General features: G+C 33.0%; 1 protein-coding gene and 1 long non-coding RNA gene across 4 annotated transcripts in view; one reads left to right on the top strand and one right to left on the bottom strand.

The window, feature by feature from the left end:
- The window catches only part of LOC120350559, a 46,341-nt gene extending 35,142 nt beyond the window's left edge, over positions 1-11,199 (bottom strand). Inside the window, exons 1-3 of one of the 3 annotated variants that reach the window (XR_005570877.1) lie at positions 11,042-11,199; positions 6,671-7,099; positions 3,971-4,131 (exon numbers count right to left, since the gene is read on the bottom strand). This is a non-coding gene — a long non-coding RNA (uncharacterized LOC120350559). The remainder of the gene's footprint in view (positions 1-3,970; positions 4,132-6,670; positions 7,100-11,041) is intronic. The other 2 variants (XR_005570878.1, XR_005570876.1) reach the window with 2 other exon arrangements.
- LOC111043203 overlaps positions 1-17,329 on the top strand; it is a 46,710-nt gene that overhangs the window by 26,914 nt on the left and 2,467 nt on the right. The window contains exons 3-6 of the mRNA XM_022331615.2: positions 4,805-4,875; positions 8,959-9,076; positions 9,661-9,756; positions 14,433-14,513. Of these exons, the coding sequence (XP_022187307.1) occupies positions 8,963-9,076; positions 9,661-9,756; positions 14,433-14,513 (291 nt within the window). The 5' untranslated portion in view covers positions 4,805-4,875; positions 8,959-8,962. The remainder of the gene's footprint in view (positions 1-4,804; positions 4,876-8,958; positions 9,077-9,660; positions 9,757-14,432; positions 14,514-17,329) is intronic.

The following is a 17,329-nucleotide window of genomic DNA, read 5'->3' as shown; positions in this document are numbered from 1 at the left end:
TTAGAACAACACCTATAATGAATAAATATGTTCAGTCAACCTGGAGTTAATAAATATTTTGATCTAATTCCTTTTCTTTCTCGATTTCCCCTCACAATATGAAGGTAAAATAATATAATAAGCATTTGATAGTGCTTGCAAACATATATTTCATTCAGTGAATTAAATCACTCTCGATAAACTCTAATGAAAAGTAAGCTTCCTATCATTTTCAAAACGGTAACAGGAAAATAATAATCAAGTGTATAAGAATAATACCTCTATTGGTTACGGAAAATTCCAACTCATCACTTGAAACATGCTATGGAGAAATTGTTGTTCACCACAGTGAGGGTATTCTGTATTGAAAAAAAACATCTATTATATGGTACCTTTATTGATATAGTAGCTCAAAAATTAGCCCGTGACAACTCTCCTAATATTATTGAAATGAAACTTACCACACAATTATTTGAACAAGTAAATGGAATTTTTTATAATTTTGAAAATGCTCTTGCCGTTTCACTGAAATTGTTCAGACTTGGAATTTAAAGAAGATTTGAAAGACCTTGTCCAGATACTACTTTTACTTTTCTAGTACCATGTACATTAGCAATGTAATAAAGATATTTACAAGACAAACAAATGAAAATTAGAATTCACATCAAGACATCTGAAAAACTTTCTTTCCTTTTCAAACAAGTGACAGGTGAACAGACATTTCTGTGAATGGAAAAACTTTCTTGAATGAGATGAAAACGACATGGTGCCACTATTTCCTGGTCAACAGCTTTCCATTTAATGCTACTCTTCGTTGCAATCACTGTAATTCCTAGATCAAGTTAGCATTAAAAGGCTTCACAAGCGGTTTTTTAAGCGTCATAGACCTTGCGATCATTATTATTCTGCAGACATCATATTGTGTCCTTAAACAACATAAGTAGACACTAACTAGAATCTAGCGTGCTCAGAAGCATTCAAGCAACAGAAACAAGTTGAATAGTAGCCATATAGACTAGTACGTAATAATGACATACACAGTACTACTATAGGTGAGGTGAATCATTGTTTTCTAAAAGAATCAACTACTTTCCAAATTTTTCGCGCCCAATCTGGATTAATGTTTCTTGGTAATGTGATGATTGTGCATCTGTTCTACTTGTTTTCACAATTCCATGCACCAAACAGATTCATTGAACAATTGATATTCTATTGAATATAGGCCGTTCCAATGTGTGCAGGTATTACTGTGGATATTACAGTCTCATATGCGGCTGTTCCGCAGTACTTGAACTACAGAATTTCTCTAGAAGACACCCCAATTACTGAGCGTCAATGATCCAACAAACTTAATTTGGAGAACTTGACATTATCTAAATTTTGGAGAGGAATAGCACAAGGTTACCTTATTTTTCTCTCTGTCATTTTAATGATCTTACTTGTATGAATCAATAAAGAATAAAAGAATTATAAGGAGTAAACATTACAAAAATAGTATCGAACGCATACAAAATAAATTCCTCAAATTCATGTATTACAAGCAGTATGGACATTCATGCCCATATGATTATTCTAAGACGTGTCTGAGAGTCAGTTTTAAAATTATGTAATTGAAGAACAGGCAAGATTTCATTTCATTAATTGTTCTATTTGAAATATTGAATAATCATTTATACATTCCGAATATTATCGAACTCTTTAGTATCTTTGTTCCGATAAATAATTATTTTTTTTGCTTTGGATAGAATATACACCGTACATCATGCAGCAAATTGCTTCTTATAAAAACTGTTAGATTGTACAATTCTTTGAATATGATTCTAGATATTTGCACAAATTTAGTGAAAAATGTTATCAAGCTCTTAAATTATAAATGCTTAATCAATTATGCAGACCATAAATATTTAAATTTTCAATTTTTCTTAATAGGCTTGCTACCAACTCTCTTTTTTCAGTAAGGCGAGTTTATTTTGTCTTATCTTTCTTATTTCTTCAGTCTATTTTCTATTGTGTCTTGTGTTATTTTCTATTTATAATAATGTTTGTTCCGAACACATATCTTATTGCTATTTTTTCGTTTTCTTCTTCCTTAATTTACTTTCTGTTTGTGCTAACTATTGATTTTCAATGAGGCTTGTTTTGGCATAAAGCTGTAAGCCTCTATATGTTGTAACTTTTCTTTTGGTGTAAATAAATAAATTAAAAAAATAATTCAAAATAAATTCTCAATTCAAAGTGGAATGGCGGAGCGAAAGTTGGAACTATCAAAAATGTCTGTTCAGTCGGACAACGCCAATAGGCTCTCTAGAACAAGAATAAAGATTAACCGAGTCCTCGGAAGGATATCTCAGGAGCAGAGAAATATTTCCGGCTGACCAATCGAGGAGTGCTGTAGCTGTAGCTGTAGAGCATTTTCATTGGCGAACGTGAAACGTGCGTTAGCGCTTCGGTCACGGACAGCAAACAAAAAATAATATAAATCAATTATTGCAGCCAGAGCACGTCGTCTTCGTGTGAAAGTGGTGGTCACAAAAAGTCGCACCAATTATTATTGATACAATTTGATTTGGAGTGAGAGGAGGAAGAGGCAAGGGAAAGAAGGAGGAGAGAGAATTGGGCGCTAAAAAAGAAGCTAGGATTGTGAGTGCGTGCGTGCGTCGGTGTGGGGAGTGCCGTGGACGGAGAAATTCGGCTCAGTTCAGTTACACAACGCCGGAACCGGTCCGGCAGATCCGTACCGGCCTTGCCAACTTACAGCAAAGCTTCCTGTCGCAACACACACACACACTAATAAACAACCACCATATAATAAAGAGAGACAGAGAGAGAGAGAGAGAGAGAGAGAAAAAAAATAAGATACAAAATTATGTATAGATTCCTCGAAAATCCGTTGGGGATGCTGAAGACATCCATCCCATACTTGTAACAAACTTCTCCCTCCGCAACCCACACCTCCCCCCCTCCCACGACTCCGATCAGCCTCAACATGTAATGACCTAGACTCATGATCATTAAGTACAACTTTGTAAACGTCCAGACAAGTTGATAGTACCGAGAGATAGAATGTGTCTTTGAACTGTGAAAAATTGTAGCTTGCAAACAAGAATTTGAACAGATCCTTGTATGTAGTTGATAGTACAGGAATCGAATGTGTAATTATACTGTAAAAAGTGATCAAGTACTAATCAAAATAATAAGCGAACATGAACTTGTTCTGAAAGTGAAGAAAACTTGTAATTGACTGTAATGAATGTAGAGCTCGGATGTAATAGTGATGTAATCAAACTATACGTAGGATACGTTGAATAGGATTAAGGTGTTTGGTGGAAATAGGATTTACATGAGCATAATAGTTTATCTGGAGAATATTATGTTATTTAAATTCAATAACATCATATTGGAGTGTAGATACTATATTGACGGTAGTGATATTTTAGGTCCTACTATTATTTTCAATTTCCTAATATTACTTTCAATTATGAGAATGAATATAGATCTGTATATATATGTATGTAGGCCTAAAATTGAAAGTAATGAGACTATGTCAAAATTTCTCAAGTAGAATACTCACAACCCAGACCATATATATCTAGATAAGTTGATTCTTTCTCTACTCGAATAAAAATAATTATATTGTTTCATTATTTCGCTAATTCTAAAAACTATTCAAAATCAAATTTTGAATTATAACTATTATATGAACAGTATTGGTTTTATCCTTCAGGATAACATCTTCTCCAAAATATTGATTCAGGTCTTGAAGTCAATTCATTGACTCAAATTTATCTTTTCAATACTGGAAAAGTGTCAGTCCATAGTTAAGATAGGTGACACTTGTGATTCTTAGGCTACCGGTAGTCACCAAGATGTTCCTGATTCTCAAATAAACTATTTAATTTGAACTCACTCACTTATTTACAACCTCAAGTAGTAAAAGTACAATAACATATAGTCAGGAGAGTTATTGAAAACTAGTAAGTAATAGGCCTACCTGTTTGAACTGTTGTTCTTCTGAAGAACATATTACGACGAGTTGATACGCTTTCTACTTCAATCTAATCAAGCAGTTCCTTATTATATTCAAATCAAGTAGGCGACTCATTCAGAAATTCCATATATGAATCAATGATGATTTTCGTGATGCATATTCAACTGGAAAAATAAGAATGCATTGTGATTGTTACTCAATTTATATTTTTAATAAGTCATGCTTAGCGATAAACCGGTAATACATTAGCATTCCAAGAAATCGCCATAAAGGTAGTATTTATGAAAAGTTTAAAAACTTTCTTCGAATTCTGGGTTTTATGAATGATAAGTTGAAGCGCTTAATGATATATAGGCCTATATACACCGTGTCCCACGAAGAGGTTTACACGTTTAATTTAATAGTACGTGCCCATTCATGTACTGAACTTTTTTTAATTTTACACAGTTTACAAAGTAGGTTCTAAGAATATTGTGGGAAAATTTCAGCTTCTTAACCTTTGTAAAAACAAAATGACAGCATATTGAAAAACGATACTTTAAAAACATTAGAAAATTGTATTTCGTTGTATAAACCAATTAAACTAGTAGACCTTTACATGGGACACTGTGTATTATAAATATATTTCACAATGAAATGAATAGTAATCTTCCTTTCTGGAAAATTATATATCAAGTAGTCCTATAAAAATAAACAAATTATAAATATTGTTTGTTGCTTCATACGTAGAGTATCTTTGAATATCTAGAGTATAATAATTATCAACAATATTACTGAATTCATCATAATATAATACGTATGTAATTTATCACAAACTTATTATTTTGTTTGTTGCAGACGTATGATAGGACATGCCAGGATGGATGCAGCCTGTGATTGACAGTGAAAATCAGGCATCACCTATGAAGGTAATCAAATAACAATTATTTTAAAGACCGAATCGGATGATTTTAATTCAAGTTTCTTAACCTTAGTTTTGTTAAATATAATTAATTTACAATGAATACTGCCAGCTCTTTAGATTTGATTGCGCAAACTCAGTTAATATAGAAAAGAAACATATAAATGATCATTTCCAGATCAAATTAAGTTGAAAGTAAAGAAAATTTCTCTCGGGCTGGTCTATTCATTTATATCACGAATGATGGAAATAAAATATATTTTATAAAAGAAAAATATTTGCATTCCAGTATGAATATTGTATGGAACCTTTATCTCAAGCTCATGTATGAATATTGTATCAAACCCTTTATCTCAAGCTTATAATAAAAGGCAGGACTTGAAGACAACAAAAACACGATAATGAGCTCATGAAGAATTGATAAAATTACATAGGAATTAAAATTATTCAGTTAATTGTGAATTATTGTTCATTTTTCAATTTGATAGCAAAAATAATCAGATGTGAGCTATATATTATATGTCGGATCATTTAACTCAATTAATGAAATAACAAGTGAGGAGTATGAATCTTTATGACAAAAAAAAATATGTTTCAATTCCACAGAATTGAAATACTTGTATTACCTTCATCTATTATGGAAGTAAACTCCTATAGCTTTTTGTTGGTGAAGAGTCTCTTACAGGATCCACCTGGTCTTTATGTGTAATTTAAGCCGTCAATGGGCCGACCAGCATGGTCCATCAGTCGACACCAACAGTTTATACCATTATTCATTGTTTCTGAATATCAATGACAAAAATAGAGAGCTCAGATCTCACAAATTTTATCTAAGACTAACATGTAACACGTGCTTTGCCACTACCTCCGTAAACAAAGCCATAGTACATTCTGGTGACGTCAGCACAGGTGGCTACTCACCACCACTGAGCTAAATACTAGTGTAGTAGCACTGATCTAAATACTAGTGTATTATTTAGCTGAGCAGAGTGCTCAGCTCTGAGCTGAATACTAGTGAAGTATTTAGCTCAGTGCTCACCATCTCCTACACCAATAGAAACACTAGCTGATATAGATCAGCTAAAATCAACAAATGTGAGTTAGTGTTTTTATTGGTGTAGGAGGTGATGAGTAGCCCTACCTGTGCTGACGTCACCAGAATGCACTATGGCTTTGTTTAAGGAGGTAGTGGCTTTGCACTGGGGAAAATTTGGTGGTGTAAAATGCAATCTCATGTCCAGGGAACATGAAAGAAGAATAATTACTTATTATTATGTTTATCACGTGGATAATCTTTATAGGAGTCGAAAATTTCCAGCAAAAAAAATAGTTTCAAAGAGTCAAAAAAACGTTGATTCATCAACCGCACTTGCTAACAACTAAGCTACGGAGAAAGCCCTGTTTGGTTGGGCTTTCATAGATACAAAAACTTTGAATCACAAATTGAATAATTTTTTTAATTATTGAATTAGGAATAATTGATTATTATCAATAAAAAAGCCTATTTATTAGTAATAAATAAGCCTATCTCGGTAAATTCAGAATCGTTATGCAAAATTTCATGTTAATCAATTCAGTAGTTCAGATGTGATGATGCATCATGTACATGTTTAGAAAAATTATTTTCTTTATTATATTATAGATTAAAGATTATATGACACCACATAATTCCCACTTCATAAGCGCAATGATTCCCAATAATTCATTACGGATGTCAGACTTAGTGTAGGTCACCTATGTTAGATCCACCCTCGTTACTTAGACCAATGTTTTGGTAATGGGACAACTGATAGGTGACTTACCTCTATGCCTTTGCGTACTTTGCGTATTATCCGGCTTGAAAACAGTGTTCAGAAGAGGAACCACATTTCATACCAGTTCAATAATGTAAGGACAGCAATTCTTGTACGTGCCACACATATGCTTACACTCACACTCACACTAGTCACAAGATTACCATTGCCACACACTAGCGACTAGATCCGTCTTGTTGCATAATATTCAATGCATATTAGCGTGCGTAATCTATTTGGTTGTGGCAGCTCAACTACTGTAGGCTGTAGGCCCACTGCTCATCACAGGTCAGAGACAGGATGATGGTGAACACATCCTCCATTTCCATCTCAGCACTAAGTTGAAAGCAAACTCAAGTAAATAAGTATGCTCACTTTTCAAAGAACGGCAAAACAGTCAAGCCGCATGTTTTACATAACCGCTTACCGAAACTAAGCCTGCAAATACCGTTAATTTATTATCTTTCCCTGTCTGGAAACCTTGACAGCATTTATCCGATATTCACAGACAAAAAATGTTACGCTTCACAAGAGGAGGAAAACTGAAAACTCAAATTAGAAGCTATTTTGAAATGTATAATCCGGTCTTCAATTATATGTATTTTCTTGTCTTTACTTGTTAATTTTTCAATGCAGTCTTACACAATAGCTTCCACTAAGCACCTGATTCCATCATTTATAGAGTTTGTTGTTTAAGGTTGTGCACCACATTTTTTAAAACTGGTGAAATTTTTCAAAATATTAGGCTACATTTTGGATAATAATAATTTACCATTATGTAACAAATCTCTAAGGAAAATTTTGTCGTTTATAATTTTAGAGATATGAGTGCCCATATTTGAAATATTTGGGTTGATTCCATTCAGAATAGATAACAAATAAATTTATGAAATTCTGAGAAGAGAATTATTCAAGATATTGTTTATCGAATGACATTTTTAATTTCTCAGAATATAAATTCTGAGAAAATATAAATTAACAAAGGATTGAGACAAGGATGTAGCCTTTTCCCAACACTGTTCAATTTATATTTAGACGAAGTTTTGAAAGTATGGAAAGAGAAGGTGAATGCGGGAATAATGATGGGACACGAGTGTTTTGTGAATACACTTCTTTTTGCAGATGAATCCTTATACAGGAAACAGAGGACGACCTGCAGTACTACTTATATTAACTGTCAAAAATATGTGTGGAGTATGATCTTCGAATTTCAGCTACAAAGACAAAAGTGATGGCTTTCAAAGGAAAATGGCCAGTCCGATGAAAAATTATGGATGGAGTTTATGGGATATTCAATCTTGGAGCAAGTTTCAGCCTTTACTCTCACTTCCAAAAAGATGAAGATATTTTCAATAAGCTATTCCAATATATTTGTGAGACAATTCTTAGGACATTGAAAAATAAAGTGAGGAGAGACAACGCTGAAATTCTACAAGACCATATAGTCGAATCATGGTTTCTAGGTGAAAAATCAGCAGAATCCAAGTGGCTGAGATGCGCTTTCTAAGACGTGTAAAGAGATGCACAAGATTGGATCTACTCCAAAATGAAGACATTCGATAGGAGCTTAAGGTTGAGCCACTGAATGAAGAAATTGCAAAATTTCGAAGTAGATGGAAAGCGCACATAGACAGAATGCCAATCAGTAGAATCCCTGTGCAACCTCTCAATTACAAACCAGCAGGTAATAGAGACGTTGGGAGACCAAGGAAAAAGTGGTCTCAAAACTAGATATGAATACAAAAATAAATTATAATATTTCAATTTTCAAAGACCGGAACAGGCAATCATGCCTATACCGTTGAAGTCAGAAGAAGAAGAATATTAATTTTAATAAGATTTATTTTGTTTATAACCCAATTTCATAGTATTCAAATTGGAATACCGTACTTTAAAAAACGTCAACAGTAAAACGTTTTGAAGAAGGTGTGCACAACCTTGAATAACTCGAGTTGATTTCAGGTATTTATATAACAAAATAGATACCGTAGGAGAAATGAATATGCGTGTTAAAAAGTTTTTAACAAATGTCATCTAGCATAGGCTACATAATTATGTAATTTTTGTGAACTGCATACTCCTCTATTTAAAAAAAAAAACACTGTCTTCTCTGACCCATGCTGTAAAGAAAATAATACACTATTTCACCCTAGAGCATTGAAAAACAGGAGCCTCAAATTTCTAATGGGAAAAAGTTTCTGGGCACCAAACTACAAAATAAACATATATGATAATAATCATCGTTTTACTGGTTATTCATGAGTTGAGACAATCAAATTGAGAATTGTATTTTTCAGGAAGATGCGTCTGGCCCATTGGGTAAGACTGGGGATCATAACTGCCATCTCCCTGCTATGTCTCAGCCTCCAGGTTGAAAGTAGTGAACCTTCGAAACGAGCTGTAAGCTCGGCAAAGGTGAGTTATTTAACATTCTACATAGAAACTTCTGAACATACATTCAGAATGAAACGATAAAACTATTATTTTTTAATACTGGTTTTGTTTGATTGAATTGTTCAACTAAGTAGGCGATATGACTTCATATTATGTGTTATTGAAGTTTTCAAAACATTGTGATGTAGGCTAGAAAATGTATGAACTGTTAATACTCTGGATACTGAATTACTATTAGGCTTACTGATACAAGTATTCATAAGTGATGATGAGCATTTTTATTTAAAGTGGTTACTGATTTATCTGCCATCTGTATAGTGTTGTGTAATTATGTGTATTGAATTTTATGACGACATCGATCCCACAAGTGTGGGTAATGGATAAAGCAGAAGGTATTAAAGGTCATTAAATCATTCGGACGTAGAAAATTGGCGTCTACAGACACGCAATTGACGTCTAGGAGGGGAGGGAGAACGTAACTGGTGGAGGGGGAGGTTTTTAATTGTCTATCATTCTTATCAATAAAATCTTTGAGAAAATAATTAAGTAACAATGTCGAAATAGAATGAATCGTGCACACTGATTGTCCGATTATACTTTTACAGACACAACGAACTTTATTTGGATTTAGACGAGGAAGACAATCAAAAAGAAAGAGACCACCTGGTTTCTTTACACTCCTCAATCAGTTTGTTTCAGAAGTAAGTATTGATATTTTCTGCATGTAATGTCACTTGTGAAGAAAATTGTTGAAAAACCAAGTTGTAGTTGTTCAAACTGGGCAAGAATCTGGGGCATTACTTTAGGGAGAACGGTCACCTCCTTTTAGCATAAAAATTTGATCAGTTATAAAGCAGCTTTCAAACAAATATCAAACGGATCGAATTACAGGATTGATCGATCATCTTTAGTACCTGATTCACAGAAACCTAGGGCAATAGCGTGTATTAAGGGAACATCATTATATTAAGACATCTCTGGGACCATGAACAATAAAAACGCTCTAACAAGCAAGAACATTGAAAATAAAATTTCATTGTATTTCATGAATAATATATTTTACAACTAATACACATAACTTTCGTAGACGTAGACGTAATGTGAAAAATACTTCTTGCTGCGTTTACACCAAAGTTAATAACAGAATGTTTATTTCTCCGTCCTTATAGATTCTATTAAGGTACGTACAGATATACGCGCCGCGAACATGAGCAATTCACTTTTAATCAGCTGATATGACTATATCTGTATTTTTACAGAAACTGTAAGATATAGATATAAAAAGCTTGGCATCAGCTGATTAATTTAAAAAAATTATTAAAAATAAAAATTGATATAGAAATTTTAAACTTTCCGCCATGTTTTTTCAGCTAATCCTTGAAAATTGACAACAATGTTATACATGGTTGATCTCTTCTTGACCTCCTCTATCGATCTATGTAGGTCTCAATGCTAGATTCCGCGCTCCATAAACTAAAGTGCCCCCATAGAATCTATAAAGACGAAAGAATAAAAATGTTTTTACATAATAACTTTGGTGTAAACGCAGATTTAGAAATAAAAAATTCTAAAGAAATCGACAGAAAGTGATAGCGAGACAGTCACATAAATAACAAAAATAAACCTATTGCCTATATAATGATGATCATAATAATTTTGTAAGTGTAGTAGTACGGCAAATTTCTACCTCGACTAGTTACCGTACCATTGAATATATCAATTCAATTTCTTTTCCTCAATAAAAGATATAAATAACAAGAATCTATAGCCTGAATTTGTTTTGGCATAGACGCATAAACTCCACCTTGAAAAGTGTAATTTGAGACAGTTCAATTTCAAGTATATAAAGGTACAACTTGAGACAGATAATTTCAAGTATATAGCCTAAATAGCCAATTATATAGCCTAAAATGTATAAAGGCACTGAACCTAGAATTGAGTTACGTAAATTTTTTAGGTGTCTGTATAAGTTAATCCTAAACTTACTTTTTTATAAAGATCGCCATCTATAATGTTGGCTATGATGTCTAGAAAGCTGTAACAAACTTATTAAAAATAACACAAAATAAGATTCTCGTCAAAACAATAAAAATAAAATTGATTTGGTACGCAAAATCATAACCTTAAAAAACCATGCCACAAAGTTTGTGTCATGCTTTCGCTGTTGTCACCTGTCAGCTGTTGTATTTGTATTATGAACAGTCTGGCCAAAATCGCATCATCCATCAGCCTAAATAAAATAATGTTGAATGAAAAAGACTAAGAAATTGTCAAAAATTATAGAAAAAATTATTTCTAATTATTAATAAATCAGTGGTTTTTTGACAATTCCTTAGTCTTTTTCATTCAATATGAATAATTACCACAATATCAACTACACAAAAAGTAAATAAAATAACATTAACTCGGTTTATCTCTATATATTTCTGCTCATCAATGTTAAGAATAATGCAATACAATCCAATTGTTGAAAAATAGTTATTTGTGCAACTGGTGCACAGACACTTTGCTGCACCAAAAGAAATTTTTACGCTCGAGCCGTAGGCGAGTACGGAATTGTTTCTTGAGTACAGCAAAGGAAGTTTGCGCATGTATTTCACATTAAATTTTTCCCACAGTTTTCATTGCATATGAAAAGTGAGTAATCATAGGGAAAATGTCCTGAAATCCATCAAATGTTTGTCTGTGTAATTTTGTTATTTATAACAACCTTGATTCATTTAAGAATTAATAATTCATTTGAAAATTTATAATCTATAATTTATTCCAATTAATAATTGAATAGATCCAATAAATTTTATTTTCTAAATACTTTATAACCAACCAATTAATAAATAAAAAATATTATTTGAAATAATGTAATAAATAATATTCAAAATGTATAATTGAATATATTATTTTAAATACTAGCTGGCCCGGCAAACTTAGTACTGCCAATTAGTTGATGCATCTCATGACAAACTTTAGCTTGATGCACACCTCAAAATCTATAACCCATACTAACAATCCTCAAATCCGGACCATCCTATTATTTTTTATTGACCAAATAATCAGTTCAGCATACTCTTCCATGTGCCTGTATGATAAAATCATAACTGACAAATTGTAAACACGCAAGTAGTCACACGGACTTGCAGAACGTAAGTGGTCGCGCGTGAGCATTTTGCTCACACTCACCCTTATGGCTCCCTAGACTATAAACAGTTGGTTTTGACAATGCTCTTTCAATATTTATTAATTTCATATCTTTCTGAACGTGTTTTATGTTAGTATATACTATTTAATAGTATATAATAAAATAATACATGCAGGAGATTCCAAAAATAATTACTGCATATTTATTGTTAAAATTTATTATTTTTATGGGATAAAATAAACTACTCATGAATGGAATAAATATACCTTCTTCATTTGACTCATTTTTCGACATCTAGATAGAATGAAAGGATAATAAAAGTTTAAATCAGAAGATGGAATATAAAATAGGAAGATAATACCTTTATATTGAAATTAGTCATTCTGTCATCCTCAAACTGTTCAAGGTTGTCTAGAGGACAGTCACAGCGAGGATTACATGAGCTGCCAACCTTGGAAAACAAAAATTCCGAAAGCTACATACTAGTTACAATTTTGTGCGGCAATTTGCCGCGGGCTCGACTACTCGCGTTTAATTGATCACGCATATCATTAATCGTGTAGTTTAAGCTATGCTATATTTTTGCATAAATCATATGGTGCTCTCCCGTTCACTCCTTTCACTTACTCAAAACATACAGGGGATTCAAAACTATTATAAAAAATCTAATGCATGACCTTGGAAAATAGCTGGAAAATTAATTGCTTCACAAACTTTTTAAATAATTGGTGAGTGACGATGAACCCTGCCTGATGTTGGAATTATGATTGGAAATTGAGGCTTTGGATAGAAATCAATGGTACAGAAATGATTACTTTTATCAGTAATAATTTCAAGTACAACGTTTATTGAAATAAACGTTGGTACTTGTACGTTTATTGAAAACTTGCAGGTAACTCCTGCTCTGCAAGGGTCCAAATAAAAACCTGACCTACTGAAATCTTGAAGAATTGAAAATAGGCCTATTACCATTCTCGGTGGATTAAGTATTGAAAAAGTACGATTAATAATAAGTCTGGATTAGTAACTGAATAATCATATGTGACTAATAACTAAAATATGTAATACAGTAACTGTAACTAATATAAATGTAACTGAATGAGTAACTTATATTTAAATAGATAACTAGCTTCAGGGGATTTTAATGGATTTCATTTATATAGATAATTATCCAACTATTCAATTATTCGAAACAAAGCAATGTCTGAAACCTGAGGCCGCACTGCTGGATGGTTACACACAGAACAGTCAATTTGTTTCTAGTCTGGGCATTTAGAATAAAATACATGAGTGGTTATGGAGCAGCACACACTCTTGTCTACTATCTATTGACGGCTGTTGTTTGACGCAATGATTATAACAGCTGATTTTTATTTCTGTGTGTGGACTGCTCACAAATCTTCTCCCTTAAGGATTAGGCCTACATGTAAAATTTGAAGGACTGTAGGAAAGAGTCCTGAAGTCGGATTATAAATCTGATAGGCCATAAACCTGGTCCTGAACATAACGAACACAACTAAAAAAATCATCAAATTCGGTGCACACATAAAAAAGTTATTGAACGTCAAAATTTGAGGCTCGATTTTTATTTATATAGATTTCCATATTTGATATTCAATGTTAATATTTATAATTATATTGATTAATATTTATATAATTAATAAATTTATTTATTATTTATACATCTTTTATTATTATTTTTATTAAAAGACTACATCATTAATTCTTACTGTTTTGAAAATTACTGGTCTTTTGTTCTCCGGCAACCAAGACCTCATAAATAGCAACCGTAGAATCTTGCTTTTTTAGTTAATTAAACAACTACTCACCCCCTTATTTTTTACTTGAAAAATTACTAGCGTGTACATGCGCACAGGAAGGAAAAATCAATAATATTAGAATATTTTATTCATGAAAAATTAGGCCTTTTATGAGGTGACTACGTTCTGCAAAATGTTATTTATAAGGTCAAGAAGTGCGTTTTTGTATATTTTGGCTTTATAAAAATTTGTTACTGTGTACCGTACCGGTACTATGAAATAGTCATGCTTATAGATTGTTATAAAGCACAGGCACAGGATATCTGTGGTATGGGCCTAAAAAATTGAACCTTCTTCTACTGCATGTTTTGTAATAGGGTCAAAGTTTTTACGAACCCTAATATAAAATTTATAATATTCAACAGCTATTTTGTCTGATTGTATAATTTTCATATTCTATATTGTTCATGATATTTTTCAGACAGTCAATGATACAACAATAGCTTATAGGAACATTTCAGTGATATTCACTGAACAATTCAGAGGAGGCAATTCGTCACAGGTGAGTTGATTCGTTTTTCAGGTTTGTTTTCAAAATGTTCTGTGTTCCACTTAGATAAATTTAGATCATAAATATATAGTATTGATCATAATTAAGAAAGCATGAAATAGATAGAGATAGTTCTTGAACAGAATAAAAAACTACATGAAGTTCAAAAATAGTTTATTTTTATCGGAATGGAGAATAATTACCAGGTACTTCTTCTGGTACTTACTGGTACTTCTTCTGGTATATAGGCTATTTATGTTTTTTACAGGTCTAGTGTCGACTGAAACCGATACCAACCAGTTTCATAAGATGAAACGATGTCAATATCAATGAAATAATGTTTTTCTTTTCAACATCTCTGACTTCAATATCATTTTCTATTGATGAAATCCCACTATAATATTGGTTTTTGAAATGTATAAATCATTGTTCTGAGAAAAGCTAAATAATCTTTCAAAATGTTGGTGAAAATTATTTTGTAAAGTAGAATAATTGATGGAAATACATTAGTTGCATTTGTTCAATTTTACAGCATTTTTTTTGTTATTTCTATTAAAAATAGTCACTAGGACTAACCATTAATTTTGTTCTGTTATTTCTTATCCTAAATTAACTTTTATTGCTAAAGTCTTCCAGTGAAGCCTACAGTTCCAATCTATAATTTCACTACTTTAAATTATTTCACTACACTTTTATTCAATATACTTTAATCACTCCACTAGCACTACACCAACTCGAAGGGCTTTGTTCTCTTCAACCTCCTAGTGAGTTCAGTGTTGTCTAGTAGTTGGATGACTTCGGTGTTGTCGTGTTGATGAAGACGTGACTCATGATGGGCTGCCAATCGTCTTATCTCACAGGTCACATAGGGGATGTGCAGATCTCGGTGCAAATCGCTGTTCCTTATGTACCAGGGCGCATTCACCATGTTCCGCAGTACTTTGTTTTAGAATGTTTGAATCTGACTGATGTTAGAAGCTCTAGAGCAGCCCCAAAGCTGAATTCCATACGTCCAGACAGGTTTTAGAATTTGTTTGTAAATCAATAACTTGTTGTCCAATGAGAGTTGTGATTGACGGCCCAACAGCCAATAGATTTTACTGTATTTGAGTCCTAGCTCGCTCCTTTTCATCTTGATATGCTCTTTTCATTTCAACTTGGCGTGAAGAGTCATTCCAAGGTATTTTGCTGTGTTGCTGTGTGGTACTACATTCCCATTCAGATTTATTCGAATCGGGTCATTGATAATTTTGTTTGTGAAGTTGATTGAATAGACTTCATCTCATTTAATCGAATTCTCCATTTTTTGGTCCAGTCACTGAATCTGTTGCTAGCATTCTGCAGTTTTGTGGCTGCTTCTTGTACTGTTTCCCCTTCTGCCAGTATTGCAGTATCATCAGCAAAAGTAGCTATTGTCACTGCATCCAATTCAGGAAGATCGCTTGTGTACAGCACATAAAGAACTGGTCCAAGAACACTACCCTGTGGAACTCCAGCCCTTATTTCCTTCAATTCGGAGACGTCGTCACCTTGTTTTACTCTGAATAATCTGTTTTTGATGTATGATTTTAAAAGTTTTACAAGTTGAGTGGGGAGAAATTTATGAAGTTTAATGATCAGTCCTTCATGTCACACTTTGTCAAATGCCTGTGCCACATCGATCAAGGAAGATTGATGAACATATCGATTTTTTCTCTAATGACTTCTCTATTACATTGGTGATTCTATGTACTTGGTCCAGGGTTGAGTGCTTCTGCCTGAAACCAAATTGATAGGCTGGTATCAGATTCCTGCTACTTATGATGGGAGTCAATACTTCGTTAGCAATTTCTCAAAAAGCTTTGAAATTACAGGTAGAAGAGATATTGGGCGGTATGATTTTGCTTCTTGAGAACATTTCCCAGGCTTTTGCAACATAATGACTTCTGCCACCTTCCAAATTATAGGAAAATGCTGTAATCGGAGTGATGCATTGAATAAGTATGTTAGCATGACAATACCTTTCCTTGGAAGTTTCAAGATTTCACCTGTAATCAGATCAAACCCAGGTGCGTTTTTGGTATTCAGATTATATTTTATTTCTTCTTGAACCTCATTTATAGAAACTGGATCAATCTCTGTATCTAAATCATCTATCATATCTTCTTCAGGATCAATTTCAAATTGAATGTTGTTTGGCTGGAAGATTTCTTCTAGATGATTAGCAAATAAATCTGCATTTTCTCTGTTATTTCTTGCCCAAGTACCATCTGGTTTTCTAATTGGAGGAGATTGTAATATTGGCCGCTCAATTATTTTTGTTGCTTTCCATAATGAATAATCTGTACTGGCATCAGCTGTCGAATTTTGAAGGTAGTTATTAATGAATTCCTCACGTTAGTTTCCTTATCTCTTTTCTCAATTGTTGTGTTTTGTTATTCAAGATATTTTTGTCAGCAGGATCACGAGTTTGTTGCCATCTTCTTCTTGCCCTTCGTTTTCTAAAACAAGTTGTCGAATCTCCAGAGGGTAATTGCATCCTTTTGTTTTCCTGGTATATTATCTGGTGTTTTTCCAGGCTGATTTCTGGATTTGCCACATGAAATTTACTGCGGCTTCATCTAACTGCTCAGTTGTTCTAAGTGGAATATTCAAGTTGATTTCATTCTCCAAATCCACTTTAAAAGCTTCCCAGTCTGTTGTTCTGTTGACTAACATTGGTCTGTCTTCTTTCTTTATTATTCGTTCACTAAGTGTGAGAATTACGGCTGAATGATCAGAATCCAGGTCAAAGCTCTCTTCAATGTCGATAAAATTACTGGATATTCTCTTTGTTATGAAGAAATCTA

Source organism: Nilaparvata lugens, chromosome 3, assembly GCF_014356525.2.
Source record: "Nilaparvata lugens isolate BPH chromosome 3, ASM1435652v1, whole genome shotgun sequence".
Lineage (NCBI taxonomy): Eukaryota > Metazoa > Arthropoda > Insecta > Hemiptera > Delphacidae > Nilaparvata > Nilaparvata lugens.
This window is presented reverse-complemented; position numbering and strand designations above follow the sequence as displayed.